Source organism: Acartia tonsa, chromosome 11 (genome assembly GCF_053477335.1).
Source record: "Acartia tonsa isolate MP-2025a chromosome 11, ASM5347733v1, whole genome shotgun sequence".
Classification (NCBI taxonomy): Eukaryota; Metazoa; Arthropoda; class Copepoda; order Calanoida; family Acartiidae; genus Acartia; species Acartia tonsa.
The window spans coordinates 643,351-658,951 of record NC_137270.1 but is presented as its reverse complement, the minus strand read 5'-3'; the positions used below and the strand labels follow the sequence as shown (position 1 = coordinate 658,951).

The following is a 15,601-nucleotide window of genomic DNA, read 5'->3' as shown; positions in this document are numbered from 1 at the left end:
ATAAACACCAAAGATATGAGGAAAAATGTTTGAGAAATTAAAAACAAATGATATCTGAAACTGAAAAACTTCGGAAATCCGGCCATAAAAACCAAAGGTATGGAAAAAAATGTGAAAATTACAAAAATAGCCTAAAACCTGCTTAAAGGCAGTCTGACCGTCATAGTTGTTTTCTTGAAACAACAGGAAATTTAATTTTGATACTATAACTGAAAAAATTTTGGAAATCGGACCATAAACACCAAAGATATGGAGAAAAATGTGAAAAATACAAAAATAGCCTAAAACCTGCTAAAAAGCGGTCCTACCGCCATTGATGTTAAATATTTAATTGTGCTCCCTAATAATGGGAATGTTGTCAAAAAAATTCAGCCTTTTATCTTTAATAGGAGCCGAGAAAATCATGTTTCCCCCAAACTAAGACGGACAGACGGACATTACAAATTATAGATTAGCTTCGCTACTAAAAAGAGTTAACTGTTATAGACGGATCAACCCTAATTATTGTTTAATTTACAATTTTATAATGTGTAACATTTTAGAAAAACTTCTTTTTAAAGAATTTATTTAAGAAATTAAAGAAAAATCAATAGTTACATAATTCTGAAAACCAAATTAAATTGAGTAGATCATATAAAAATTAGAATATATATAAATATGAATAATATATAAATGATATAAATATATATAAAATTATTAATTCATGAAGAAGGTCAATGGTCAGTTTCTTCACCTGGTGGTAAACCATACAATGCTAAAATGAAAAAAAATATATTTTTAAAAAAACTGAATATATAAAAAATAATTTGCTAGCATGTCAGGGAGATTTGTGTGAGTGTCTTAGCCAAAGTGCATTAAGACTTGTTTACTGATGCTATTTCAATCATTTGACATTATATAATTGGGTTCAGGAACGACTATTGCACATAAAAACAAATCAAAGCACGAAAAAAAGGGTTGTATAATTAAAGAGTTGGCAGTTGGATGACTTTTAAATCATTAAAGCTCAATTCATTTGAGAAAAGGAATCTGAAGGCAGTTATGACAATCAAATGCAAAGTCCTAAATGACTGGCCAAAGTAATATTAGGACTGTCTGTCTATTGGATTTTTCCAAATAATATTAAAATTGAAGAAAAAAATGATAAAATCCTGGATAAGGAATCGTTAGCTGGCGCTGCCAGTTTAGAGGCTTTATCTTGTATACAAAATTTAATCCCACAAACTACAGCGTAGAAAATACCTGGCATCTGACATACAGCATCCATCATAAGATCACAAGGTGAATCATTCCATCTATAGTCTTTTTCTTTCCACCACTTGAAATATAAAATGAATTTGTTAAATTTGGAAATTTTTATTTTTTAATTTTTTAGATAGCTTTCTTGGATATTAAAATTTAAAATTATGTTGAAAAATCTTTGTAATATGATGCTTTCCTTGATTTTTCATTATGGCTAAGAACTGGTTTCGAAGCTATACTAGAAAAGAATTATTAAAACTTAATTTTAAAAAAGTCTTACGTGGATACAGTCTTCATTTCTACCGTAATCATTTGGTTCATTCGCCTTCCAAGCTTGCTCCACCCAACCTTTAAGTGGAACTGAAAAAAAATTAACATTAATTTTTTTATTTTGTTTTTTACTTCCAATAAGACCTTAGTAAATAGGAAGTATTCAATTAGTGAGGCAAGGAATATTTTTTTCTTAGCAGGGTGTTTTAACCTCCAGGCCAATAGCATAAAACTAAAGAATGTTGAAAAAACAACAATTGTTTCACTTTTTACCTTACAGTTTTGGTCCAAAATTAAATAAAAATAAACACTCCTAAGAGAAATTACAAAAAATCGAAATTTGTTTATGTTTCTTGATTATACAAAAAGAGTTCTTAGAAACATAAACGTCAAACGCAACATAGACATATTTTAAATAAACATTTAAATTGCCACTAGAGGCCTTTAGGGGCGTAGCTGCTAGTTATATTATAAATTAACAAAAGTTTTCTGTTTTTATAAAGAACAAACCGTCTTAGGCACTTTAAATCTTGTAGATAGACCCAATAATGTTAAGAGTTTGACGGTACATGTACAGACCTTTCTGTAGACACCTTATCCATGTTTCTAACACAATCCTAACTAATTTGGATTAAAATTAGACAGAGCCGTCATGTCTCAATGTTGGATGCCAAATTGGCATAGATTGAGTTAAAAGTTAAGGTGTCTATAGAAAGGTCTTTACATGCTCCATCAAAAACTAAAATCATTATGGGGTCTATCTTCAAGATTTGAAGTACTTAAATTGGTTTAAATTGTGACAGATTTTTTTTAAAACACCCTTTATAACTGTAGGTATATGTTTTACCTTTATTAATTAATAAATTTACCTTCAGATCCATCAGGCCAAACATAGAATCCCTCTCTCTCTAAGTCGTTAGCTCCCATCCAAAATCCACGATTCACATTCCCATTAACTTTTTTCATGAGATCTAAATATAGATTTATGTCTGTCTGGGGGATTTTCTTGGCTCTTATACAAGATAGACAACTAAAGTCAAGTATTTAAATAAAAATATCACTTAATTCATCATTATGTTTCTTTCTAGATATTTTTTTATATGTTTGTTCTTTGCTACTTTTATCAATCAAATATTAACCTATTACAAAATTGTTTTCTTCTGTTGATTTTATTTTTGCAAGGCTTGAACCACTGCCCAAAGAACCACATCCTGATCTAGCTTCCTTCCAATTCGCCAGCCAATATAAAGTTTTGAAGCAAGAACCTGTTTGTTTAAATATATAATAAGAATATGAACTTAAATTCAAATCAAAATATTTTTTTATGATTTTAGTGATATTACCTGTTGCAGGATAATAAGACCATCCTTTAGGACATCGTTTTGCTGAAACATATTAAATCGACTTTAGTTTAAACCTATAGTCTTAAAGTATAAACTAAAACCAAAAATGTTATTACACTATTTTAGCCCAGACCCAATCCCTGCTGTGTAGGCTATGTTCAGTTTCTTGAGGAACAAGAATTTTTTAATATTTGTTATCTTAAACCTATTTCTTAAAATCCCTATTCTAGTGGGGAAGGAGGGGGGCTACTTGACCCCCTTGCTATTATGCAAACCTTTACAGATATTGACAAAAACTATTTAAAAAAATAGGTGTACATGGTCCCATTTTATTCCCATAACAGGTTTAAATTGTTGATATGTATGCATATGCACATTAAAATCCGCAGGTTGAATTATGTGTAGGCTAGTTTCATTGGTTGTCCAAGAATGTCTTTATTTTACAAATGTTATTAGTTACTGGCATTCTAACTTTGTGCCAAAAAATTAAGCTCATGATTTTGCTTCTAGCTGGTGAAATTTAATAAAGAGTTTTAAGACTAAATTTTCTCCTCACCCTGACCCCAATTTTAATGGTTGTTTTAAACTTTTATTTACATATATTTGATAAAAAAAAAGTTAGGTACTACAAGTTAAAAGTTTCAGAAAACTGGTGTATATTAAAAAATTAGTGTTTGGATAAGATTTTTTCTTCCTTAGTCATAATTTATTTTTCATTAAAAGAAATAAATATAATTTTCTTTTAATACGCACCAAATAAGATAAAAAACGTTGTACTACCTGGCATTTTACAAACAGATGACATTTTAAATTTAGTACAACTTGCATCATTCCAGGTCCATGAACTTGGCCACAACTAAAACAAATTCAAATATTACCTGCAAAGAATTTTATTTTTAATTAAGGAGAATGTAATTAGTAGATTTTTGTCCAATAATTATAAGCGGAAAAAAATGAAGTCACAGACACTTTTAGCTAAATATATCTAATTTAAATAATTAATAAAAATTTATCAAATTCTTGTTCAAAATAGTTTATGCCTTAGGTAGAATAAAAAGAAATGATTAAATTTACCCAACTACATTTTAGAAATAAAGTCAAATGTTGTCCTTTTATCAAAAACTATTTTGGTTGCAGGTATGTAATTTAGGGCTCATGGAATGTTCTACAAATAATTGCTCAGTCTTAAAGTTATAGCCTGCATCCTTAATTTGCTTTTGTTAGATTACAACATTTATACAACAAACATCTTTTTTTCCACTAAAAAAATACAATTATGCAAAAAAGATAAAATTCAATTAAGTCTTTCTTAAGAAAAGTTAAATACTTACAGCTACACAATCTTCATCTTGATTGCTCGGACTTGGTTTGGACCATCCAACAAATTTATCTGGTGTAACTGAAATTAATATTTAATGTTATATAAGATGCATATTATTTTGATTCAAGAGAATCTTACTATATAAAAATGTGTTAAATCATTACATGGAGTTCCATCCAGCCATTCAAACTTTGTTTCTTGTCTTCTGTCATTAAGTCCAATCCAAATTCCTACTTTCTCATTTCCTAGGCTTCTAAAGTAATCTAAAAATGAATAAAAGGTTAAACTATCAATTATCTAGTTAATATAATACTTAAAACAGAGTTAAAAATTGACCTTTAATCTGTTCATTTTCTTGGAAAGTAGTTACTGATGCAAGATAAGATCCAGTGGCTAAAGATTCACATTTTGTTTTAGCTTCCAACCAGGATAGATTCTCTGTTATTATTTTGAAACAAGAATCTGAATGTTATAAAATATATTATTGATTTGGATTACTTTTTATGCAATAAGTAACTTTTTGATTTCCAATTACCTGTATCATAATAATAACTCCATCCCCCTTTACATGGAATGTCTAAAACTAAAAAGAAATTCAGTAATAATAAGGTTTGTTTAATTCTTATTCTTATCTTTTTTAATAGTAAACCTACTCTATAATACACTTAGCATGTCCGTAAGATAAATATTTTATATTAGTGCCAAAATTTTAAAACATAAAAATGAATAATGCAAAATCCAAATATTCTATGTTAAATAGTATACTGTGTAATAATGTAATAAATTTTTTTGTTAACTTACCTCCTTTACCATACCACATATAATCATCAAAATTTGTTATTTCAACTACTTCTTGGCTGTTAGTTTCTGCATCTTTTAGCAGAATTACAAAATCCAAACTAAAATCTGACCTATAATTCAGTTCAATTACATTGCCATCATATATATCTCCTGACTGATCACCAGCAATATCAGGAAATGTTTTACCTCGCTTTTTAATGACCCAATTTTCCTTGGCGCAACCATTTCTAATATGCGTAAATATTGTTCCTGGGCAGTTCCTTGTGATGTACGATTCTTTATTCTCAAAACTTAGCCAGTAGCCTTTTTGATTTGAAATCATGTACAATATGTGTACATGGGATCCATGAGTAATTGTATTTGAGTCAGTATAAATCCAAAACGTTTGTCCTCTGCATTTAAGTCCATCATGTGATCCAGGTGCGAATGGATAGTTACCCTCAGGACATGCATTCCAACGACAAGAAGGACGATATTCCCACCACCAAATTTTTTTTGTTATTTCTGATTCCCAGCAGCTTAACCAGTCACCGTACAGATTGTCACCTTCAATTTGGCGAAACATAACCTGGGAGCCTGAAACATTTAATGGAGATAATTTACTTGATCTTTTATGTTTTGTTTTGAAAAAAAAGGCTATTTCTAATTTAATAATTTAATAGTTAAAGTATTAATTATATTTTTCTTCAACTAAGCAACTTATTAGGTATAGTGTTTATATATTTAGGGCTAGAAGAATGATATTACCTGGAACTATTAAAAAAATTTAAGTAGCATAAAATTTAAGCTACAGTTATAAATTTTTACTTTCAAAGGCAAATATGCAGTAATATTCTATTACATGCTATTCAAAGTTTGCTAGAATCCTGTTACTATCAGGATGGTGACATTTAAATAATATACAGTAAGCTTTAATTTTTAGTTTTTAAGTATTGTTTTTTGGCAAGGCATGCAAAATACATTACCTTTTTTGACTATGCATGAATCAAGCATTTTACGAATTCTGTTCTTGCTGTCCTCTCCTTTTGCAAGCTTGTCCCAATCCTTCTTCATGAGAATTTCAGCAGGTGATATTTGTAGAAATGGCTCATTCCAATCCTTCTTGCCCTCACCATTCATACTGTAAATGTAAATTTTCAGGGTCAAGTGTCTTTTATGTTTTTTTCTTATACATTTGTCTATTAATAAACTCTTTTAGTAGCAAAGCTACTTTATAAGATTTTTGTCCGTAATAATTTAAGTTGCAGAATTTGATTTTTCTAATGTTGATGATGAAAATTTAAAAAAATTAAGTGTGTAAGAACTTAATCAGCAGAATTAGCTTGTAAGTCTAAAACTAAATGTACATAAATTTGTTTCAAAACTGCGGAAATACAGGAAACATTTAAAGGACATATCCTTTCATTTTTTCTGATTTAATTATAGAGATTCCTAGGAATAATTATTCCAAAAATCAGATAAATATGATAATTGTATCATACCACGTAAGGCTACAATTGAATCAAGATAAAAGTAAGTGCCCAGCTCTGGGACCTATGCATGGTGAAATTAGACATAAAACCAAAATGATTCCAGGTAAAACCAAAATATTTCAGCGGGGTCTTTTTGAGAAAATCAAATTTGAAAATTTCAAGTTCAATTTTCACCCCCTAGGAGTTGCCACATAATCATGATAAGAAAAGCAAAGATTATTTATCCAAAATTTTGAACAACTTTGCTTTTATAAAGTTCTTCATAAAACCACTCCTGAAGGGAGTTAATTAATGGCCATTTCTATCAGTTGCTTTGCTAAGGTCACGGAAATTCAGCCTTAAATAAATCATATATAGAGAGGTTTTATGAAAGACTTCAAAAAAGCAAAGTTTTAAATTTTAGATAAATAATCTTTGCTTTTCTTGTCATTATTATGCGACAACTCCTAGGGGTTGGTAATTGAACTTGAATTTTTCTCAAAAAGACCCCGCTGAAATTTTATGGTTTTACCTGGAATAATCATGGTTTTATGCCTAATTTCCCCATTCATAGGTCCCAGAGCTCGGCACTTACTCTTGTCTTGATTCAATTGTAGCCTTGTGTGATACAAAAAATTGCTGTAAAGAAATAGAAAATCAGCGTGTTTTAAATGGACGTTCCGACTTTCTGGTAACAATTATAGAGTTGCTATGCTTTCTAAATCATACTTAACTGTTATAGAAATCATTATGAAATCAATAGGATAATTCTAACAAAATTGGACAATTGGACAGACCCTAATTATAGAAAAGATTCCATTTTAATATTTTGCTTCCTTACCCCTTTTGTTTGCCCTCCATTAAACAGACATACAGACAAACATACAGAGAGACAAACGGACAGAAATAACATACAAATAGTGTTGAGGCTACAAATGTAACATTGATATTTACTATATTTTTTTTGTTCTGTATACCAGTATTTACTACAAATATCATGACACCTAGGTAACTTTGATTAGTCATTATGACCGCTGTAGTTGAAATTTTGACTTGTGATCTTTTCTCCCTGGTAAAATTGCCCAACATAAAAGTCATTGAGTTTGGGGTCTGTATGTTGCCTAGTGTAAAATGAGCTTAAAAAGAGTTTTACACAATCCCCCCCCGCATCGATTAGGGTTATAGATGTTAAAAAATACAATCAAATTATATAAAAATAAAATCTAACACAATTTATTTATATTGAAAATTTTTCCTATAGTAATAGTTGTTTTGATCAGGACGTCTAGGATCTCCAGGAATATAATCTAAAAGAATACAATATTAAAAGGTTTTAAGCTATGAACTGTTTTCCTGAATTGTTTCTAAACTATTTAATAACCACTTGATTAGGGTATTCTTGACACCAAAAGTACCTGATTCGTCCTGTTAAATTTAAAAGAAAATTAAATCTATATTTTCAATGAAAATAAGATAAACTTTTTGAGGTTTTCTACCGTTATAGCCGTTTTGATGTCTTTTATAGTTTTTGAAATAGTGATTATTTTAAGCTGTTACCCCCCCCCCCCCCCCCCCCTTAGAATAAGGTTAGGGCTTAGTTTTGCACTGTACCTCAAAAATCTTAAATGTATCCTGTACCTTTATATTTGTTTTTAATCAATGCCTCTCTGAATTTCTTCCAATTTACCAGAATTTGCTTGGTATAGTATTCAATAAGTTCATCATGCTTGGCAAGATATTTAGATCTATCAAGTTCTATCAATCGTTGGTACAGATTAATGCGTAAACACCCAAAAAGAGGAGTAGCAGGCCATAATTCTTTCCCTGTATTATAGCTTTTAGATAAGAATAGGTAAGTTTCAACATTTCTCCTTACTAATTTTAGACTTTCTATATCATTTTTAGCCCCGAATATTTCGTCTCTTACAGCACGAAATTTATTATACAGATCGTAGTTTTTCATGTTATGAAAATAACATTTTATAGCTTCCTCGTCTTCAGCTGTAGAATAATTACGCCAATTTGGTGAATGCACGTTTGCATTGGCAAAACATCCATCAAACAAAACTACTTTGTGAGGTGAACAATCAACATCTGCATTTACATACACAAGGCACATAATTAATGGCAGCAGCAACATTTTCTTTTTTGTCTTCATTCTTCCAGTTCCTTAAATCAATTTTACTCATTAATTAAGATCGTAGGGTAATTTGATAGATAAGCTATACTAATTTTTGCAGTTTGAAATTTTGCCGGTGACAATTGTCCAAGGTTTTCAATTTGTCAGTCTTCCAGTCCAAAATTGGGGTCAGAGGAGACATTTAAATTTTACAGAAACCTGAAGATGGGGGGGGGGGGGTTACTCATTCTCCTCCCCTACAACTAGTTAAGGCTGAGGGCCTGATTTGTTAAGGCTAAAATAACATTATTAATGTTAAAACCATTGAAAGGGGGCAACGGTTATAATATGTAGCTTTTACAAGACGCCAAAGACCCTATCCCGTATTGTATTCAGTCTTGGAATGTCAGTTGATAGTTTTAAATTATTAACACAGCCAAGTCCTTAACAAAGCAAATTGCAAACAAATCTAAATTAGTAAACAATGCTTTTTAACCCCCATCCCCCTCCCCAGTAAAATTTAGTTTGCTTTAATTGCTTTAATTATATTCTTTTTTTTAATTTGTCGTTTTGAAAAGAAGTTTGGTTAAATCCCTCAATACGTATTTTAGAGCAGTAACGAGGGACCAACTTAACTTATTTACTTACTCATAAGGAAAGCTTTAAAGAAATAAGTCATATAAATGTATTCTATGTCATAATAAATAATAGATTTATTATATCAACTTTATATTAGCATGTGTTTATCTATTTATTGGTTTGAAAATTTTATTTAATAATGTATCCACTGAAATAAATGAAAATATTAATTGTAGATGAAGTCTCATTCTACTCAAATTCTACTCAAACATTAAATGTTGAATTAAAGCAAAAATATTTTTTTAAATGTTAATTTCTACAAAATTAATTATGGATTTGCCCTGAAGTGCCATTTGCGCATTGATGGTTGCATTAATATAGGATCATTAAGAACATTACATATTTAGTATTAGTTTATAGAGATGATTTACTTATATGTATATTATATTATACCTTGTTGTTCTATAAATCATTGTTTAAAAATTAGACGAATGTAATAAACATGTAATAAATGCTGTCAAAAGTAAAAAAAATCATCTTGTTTTATGCGGACATATGGACAATTTGGCAACGATTATAGAATTGCTACGCTTTCTTAATCATACCCAACTGTAACATGAATCACCATACAAAAGAACAATTTAAACATGCCTAAATCAACATTAATGTACGGACCATCCTTTGCTTTTAAAAATAAATAAACTTATAAAAAAAACATTAGTTAATTTCAGCCTTGCTGTTAGAACTTAATAGGCAACACATATCTAAGTCTCCCAAGAGAAATCGCCCCTAGAAAAAACTTGAATTCATCAGAGCATTAATAACTTTTGGAAACTCGGCTCCCCAAGTTAGAAAATCCTTTAAACGTAAAAAATACATGTTATTTTAAGATTTGAGGTGCTTATGGATTTTAAATAAGATTTATGACAACTTTTCAAATTTTTCTTAGTATTTTAAAGTAGAAACATCTGTCTATATCAATGAAATATTGTTACATATCATTTAATCAGCTTTTTACACCAATTTATTCTAGGAAAAAGTAGGAAAAGCAATGTACGATGATTTTAATGAAAAAATTCACTTTATTTAAATATTTCTTTGACCATGTTCAGCAAAATTGCTGTATTTTGCCTAATTTTGTAGTAAAACAAAAAATCTGGGTATTATCCTCTTAGCAATTTTTTTTTCAATTTTGAAAATTTGAGTAACCACCCCCCCCCCCCCCCCCCCGACAGCGAACTATGAACTCTGGCCGCAGCGCTCGGCTCCCTAGCCTGCCAAGCCCCAGCGCTCGGCCCCCTTGCCTGCCTAGCCGCAGCGCTCGGCTCTCTAGCCTAAAACCTAACCTAACCTAAAATAGTTGTTCGTCGTTGTTGGAGGAAAGGGGGGGTACTCAAATTTTCAAAATTGAGGATAACGCCAAAATCTGTTGTATGACAACTTTTAAATTTAACTTAACATTTAACTCAAAATTGAGGAAAAATAAAAAATGACCAAAAATTCTACTGTGCCCCCCCTCAAAAAAATCGAATTTAACTCCCGCAACCCCCTCCCCCCCTCAAGTAGCAGTTAGAATAGGATATACAGTAGGGTGGGTTCATATCGGAATTAGACAAAGCGGGGATATGCAACAGATAAAGTTAACCTTAAAAACATTTCTGACCAAAAAAGAATTTTAAAAAATTGAGTTTTAGAACACGACCACTTAAAAATATAATTCATTACTTATTAGTATGCAAAGACGACATTCAAAAAAAATTTTGAATCAGAACTATGGCTTCATGGTGCTCCCTGGAAAGGCCTTGAGGAGCTGAATCAGGAACTTTTGTCCGTTTCAAAATACCTCGTTCCTAGCCTTAGAAATCACTAAAAAAAACTAAATTTTTTAAGGTTTATTGAGAATTGTCCAATTTGTAGAGGTTTTTTTAGATTTTCTCAGGCTAGGAACGAGATTTTTTGAAACGGACAAAAGTTCCTGACTCAGCTCCTCAAGGCATTTCCAGGGAGGACCATGAAGCCATACTTCTGATTCAATAAATTTTTTACTCCCATTTACAAATAGCTATACAATTGAATGTCTGGTCGTCAGCGGTTTTAAGACTTAGGATAAATTTTAAATCATCCAGAGGTGTATTATATCTATATAAATTGAGTGCAGATCCCCGCTTTGGCCTCAGAAAAAAATGTCCAAAATCGACCCACCCTAATATACAGTCTGTAAGTTTTTATATGTTTGATTATGTACAGGGTGTTTTTTTTTAATGAGTTAAAAGTATTGCTTAATTTAACCCACTTGCCATTGACAGAAATTAATAATCTATATCTTAATTTCTTCACTGATGTGGGACATTTAGTATGAGAAAAAAATATTTGGCGATTTTCAACAAATTCTGCCTTAAAAACCGGTTTTTCTAAAGTACCTATATTTGGAAGATTTTTGGATCATGACAAATTTTAAGAGTATGCAAAAATGCGTACATTTTTAAAAATCAAATTGCGCGGCTTGTGTTAATAGTAGAAAAATGTTATGCATATCGTTAGAATCGTCATAAACTCTAGTTTTTAGATGTTTAAGAACTATTCCTGTGCTACGTATAGTTTAGGAGCTACGTGGTAAAATGTTCCAACTTACTTAAAATTTTCAACATTTCTCACATTTTCCAATGTAGCTTCTATACTACAAATAGCATGTATGTGTTACATATATTTCCAAAAACTAGAGTTTATGACAATTCTAACGATATGCGTAACATTTTTCTACTATTAACACAAGCCGCGCAATTTGATTTTTAAAAATGTACGCATTTTTGCATACTCTTAAAATTTGTCATGATCCAAAAATCTTCCAAATATAGGTACTTTAGAAAAACAGAATTTGTTGAAAATCGCCAAATATTTTTTTCTCATACAAAATGTCCCACATCAATGAAGAAATTAAGATATAGATTATTAATTTCTGTCAATGGCAAGTGGGTTAAATTAAGCAATACTTTTAACTCCTTATACAACCATTACTCTGTGAAAAATGCTAACAGAACAGATTACAGTTTTTGTTGAAAACGTACAGTAAAGTTGAAAATTAAAAACTTAGGTGTCAACATCTAAAAACAGTTTTAGCGCATTTTTTTTATGTTCAAATATTCTACCTTTTGCAAGAATGGCTGCAAAACGCTTCAAAGTTGAGATATAGAGCTATAAATCAATACAGATACTATTGGGGACATGTACTAAAATAGGTCAAAGTTTGAAGGCCATATCTCAATCAGGGAGAAAGTACTGGCCCCCCAAAGTCGACTACTGAAAATCCAATTTTTTTCTTGCAAAGGGTTGAAGATTTGAGCATAACAAAAATGCGCTAAAACCATTTTTAGATGTTGTCACCTAAGTTTTTAATTTTCAACTTTATTTTTCTTTTTCAACAAAAACTGTAATTTTTTTTTGTTGTTTCATAAATTCCCTTAAAAAACGAAGAAAATAAGCCATTAATCATTAAATTCTGATAACTATAAGTGGGGTAAAATTGCTTTCAAAAAAGTTCTCATAAAAAAAACACACTGTATATCAGTACTATGACTAACAGACTGACGGTCAAAGTAAATTACATACTGGATGCTTAAAACAATGGAAAATTTAATTTTGATATTTTTAACTAAAAAATTTTGAAAATCGGACCATAAACACTAAAGGTATGGATAACAATGTGAAAAATACAAAAATAGCCTAAAACCCGCTTAAAGGCAATCTGACCGTCATAGTTGTTTTCTTGAAATGACAGGAAATTTTATTTTGAGTAATGGCTGTGCATTCATAAATTCCCTTAAAAAACGAAGAAAATAAGCCATTAATCATTAAATTCTGATAACTATAAGTGGGGTAAAATTGCTTTCAAAAAAGTTCTCATAAAAAAAACACACTGTATATCAGTACTATGACTAACAGACTGACGGTCAAAGTAAATTACATACTGGATGCTTAAAACAATGAGAAATATAATTTTGATATTTTTAACTAAAAAATTTTTGGAAATTGGACCATAAACACCAAAGATACGTAGAAAAATGTGAAAAATACAAAAATAGCCTAAAACCTGCTAAAAAGCGGTCCGACCGCCAATGATGTTTTTTTATAGTTAATTGGGATCTTGGACAAAGTAGCTTCGGACAAAGTAGCTTCAGGACAAAGTAGCTTCCGGACAAAGTAGCTTCAGGACATTTACTTAAGAAAAGTAGCTTCCTTAGAAAAATTGGAAAATGTCTACACAGAAAGAGAGACATAAAGAAAGGCATAAAGACAGACAAAAAGACAGACAAAATGACAGACAGACAGAAAGGCGGACAGAAATTGTAAAAATTTTAAAAAATGTTAAAACGAAATAAAAATTATAAAAAAATCGCCGAACCATTTTTAGTAAAATCCACGATCCACTTTTTGTTAAAATTGTTAAAGTTTGGTTTGCTTTCAATAAAATTAGAAGTTAATGTACATTAAACATTCTTACATAGGTTAGGTTAGGTTAGGTTAGGTTATAGGCAAGGGGGCCGAGCGCCCGCGGCTAGGCAGGCCAGGGGGCCGAGCGCTGCGGCCATAACCTTTATTACTATTAGAAGCTACTTTTCTTAAGTAAATGTCCTGAAGCTACTTTGTCCTAAAGCTACTTTGTCCGAAGCTACTTTGTCCAAGATCCGTTAATTGGGCTCCTTAATAATGGAAATGTTGTCAAAAAATTTTAGCCTTTTATCTTTTATAGGAGCCGAGAAAATCACGTTTCCCCCAAACTAAGACATACGGACATACAGACAGGCGGACATTTCAAATTATAGAGTAGCTTCGCAACTAAAAATATCAGCTTTTCAATGTACGTAAAGCCTTTCTTGTAACGATTGTAGAGTTGCTATGACACCTAAATTGTACATTACTGTTATATCAACATGCAATTTTTTTTAATTAATAGGATAATTCCAATATACTTATTTCAATAAATATATCTCATACAAGAAATGTAGTGAAATAAAGTTAAAAAAAAACAGCATGTTTTAAATGGACGTACTGACTTTCTGGTAATGATTATAGAAACACTGTCTGATTCAAACCTACTGTTGTAGGAATTACATGCAAAGTTTGAAATCGATAGGACAATTCTAAAATAGTTAACAAAAGGAGCTAACAGTTAGAGACGAATGGAGGGGCCGACTATGAAATCTTTGATCTAAAAAAAATATACTACTGTGAGCAAATTCAATAATGGGTCACAAAAGGGTTTCTTTAAATAAAAATATCGAACATTAATGAATAAAGTTTTTTTTACAAAGAAGCAGCAATTTTTAAAAACAGTCCAATTGCAACATGTATAGCCATATAGTGAATAGTTAAGAGAAACTAGAGGCCCCTAGGGACACTTTCGGTTGTGGGGGGGGGGGGGGAGTAGTCGACCAACTCCTATACTTAATATAAGTTTTAAAAAGAAAAGGTAAGCAACAATTTTTGGAGGGGTTATTTTTTTTGATTCCACCAGCCAGATAAACAGACACAAATCCTGTTTCTTTTATATGAGGCTATATTAAATCAATTTGATTTCCAGAGCAAACACAGGACCAGCTTTTAGTGATATTTCACGGGACGTACAGACTAATTTTTTCATGAAAAAAGAAAGATTTTTCAAAACTGATTACTTGGGCATGTAAAGAAAATGTTTCAGTGTCTTAGGCTATATAAGGCTATATTAAAGCATTTTTAACCGAGATATGGCCAAATACATGATCGACCATAAAAAAAACTAATGGACTTTATAGTCCTAGATAAATACGAATCTTTTATAATTACTCAGACCTTACAGATTAGTGATTTTTCATATCTTACATTAATAAGGGTGTTAAAAAAACAATCATTTCACTTTTTTCAATATGAACCCTACAGTTTATGTCAAAAACTAACAAAAAATAACCCAAATAATGTCTAAGCAATGACAAAGAGAAAACACTATTGAATTTTGATTTCTACTCACCTCTCCGGAGCATTACAGCTCGAGTCCTAGCCCTGGAGATTAAAAATCAATAAATCGTCTTAAATACCAGAAATCTTGTAGTTAAACCTCGCAATGTTCAGATTTTTTTATGGGGCATGTAAAGACCTTTCTATAGACACCTTAACCAGAATTCTAACTAAGTCCTAGCCAATTTGGCATAAAAAAGAGAGACCCATTAAACCTTGATACATGATGGGTCTCTGTAGTTCTTGATGTTTGACAGATCTTTCTTTTTGATGCCAAAATGGCCAATATTGCATTAGAAACCTGGTTAATATGTCTATAAAAAGATTTTGACATGCCCCATCAAAAACACACCAAAACTGTAGGTGATATATTGAAAAGAGTGAAGCGATTGTTTTGTTTTTTTTTATACCATTTTAGAATATACATATAATAATTAAATTAGTACTTACCAAATATGCAGTGAAAGCTGTATTATGTTGGATTGAG

The 15,601-nt window shown here is 30.8% G+C and overlaps 1 protein-coding gene and 1 long non-coding RNA gene across 2 annotated transcripts; both read right to left on the bottom strand.

Annotated features, from left to right (window-relative positions):
* Positions 1-623: 623 nt before the first annotated feature.
* On the bottom strand, positions 624-6,096 carry LOC145332217 (macrophage mannose receptor 1-like). The gene is made up of 13 exons (XM_080177172.1): positions 5,943-6,096; positions 4,978-5,553; positions 4,712-4,753; positions 4,513-4,638; positions 4,341-4,439; positions 4,187-4,254; positions 3,636-3,711; positions 2,856-2,897; positions 2,652-2,777; positions 2,382-2,483; positions 1,523-1,602; positions 1,243-1,318; positions 624-754 (listed from the first exon to the last, which is right to left on the bottom strand). The coding sequence occupies exons 1-13, from the start codon at positions 6,094-6,096 to the stop codon at positions 714-716; spliced, it is 1,608 nt and encodes a 535-aa protein (XP_080033298.1). The 3' UTR covers positions 624-713.
* A 1,587-nt stretch (positions 6,097-7,683) lies between these two features.
* On the bottom strand, positions 7,684-15,601 carry LOC145330993 (uncharacterized). Its single transcript, XR_013883603.1, has 3 exons — positions 15,565-15,601; positions 8,067-8,597; positions 7,684-7,735 (listed from the first exon to the last, which is right to left on the bottom strand). It is a non-coding gene; the product is annotated as an uncharacterized LOC145330993 (long non-coding RNA).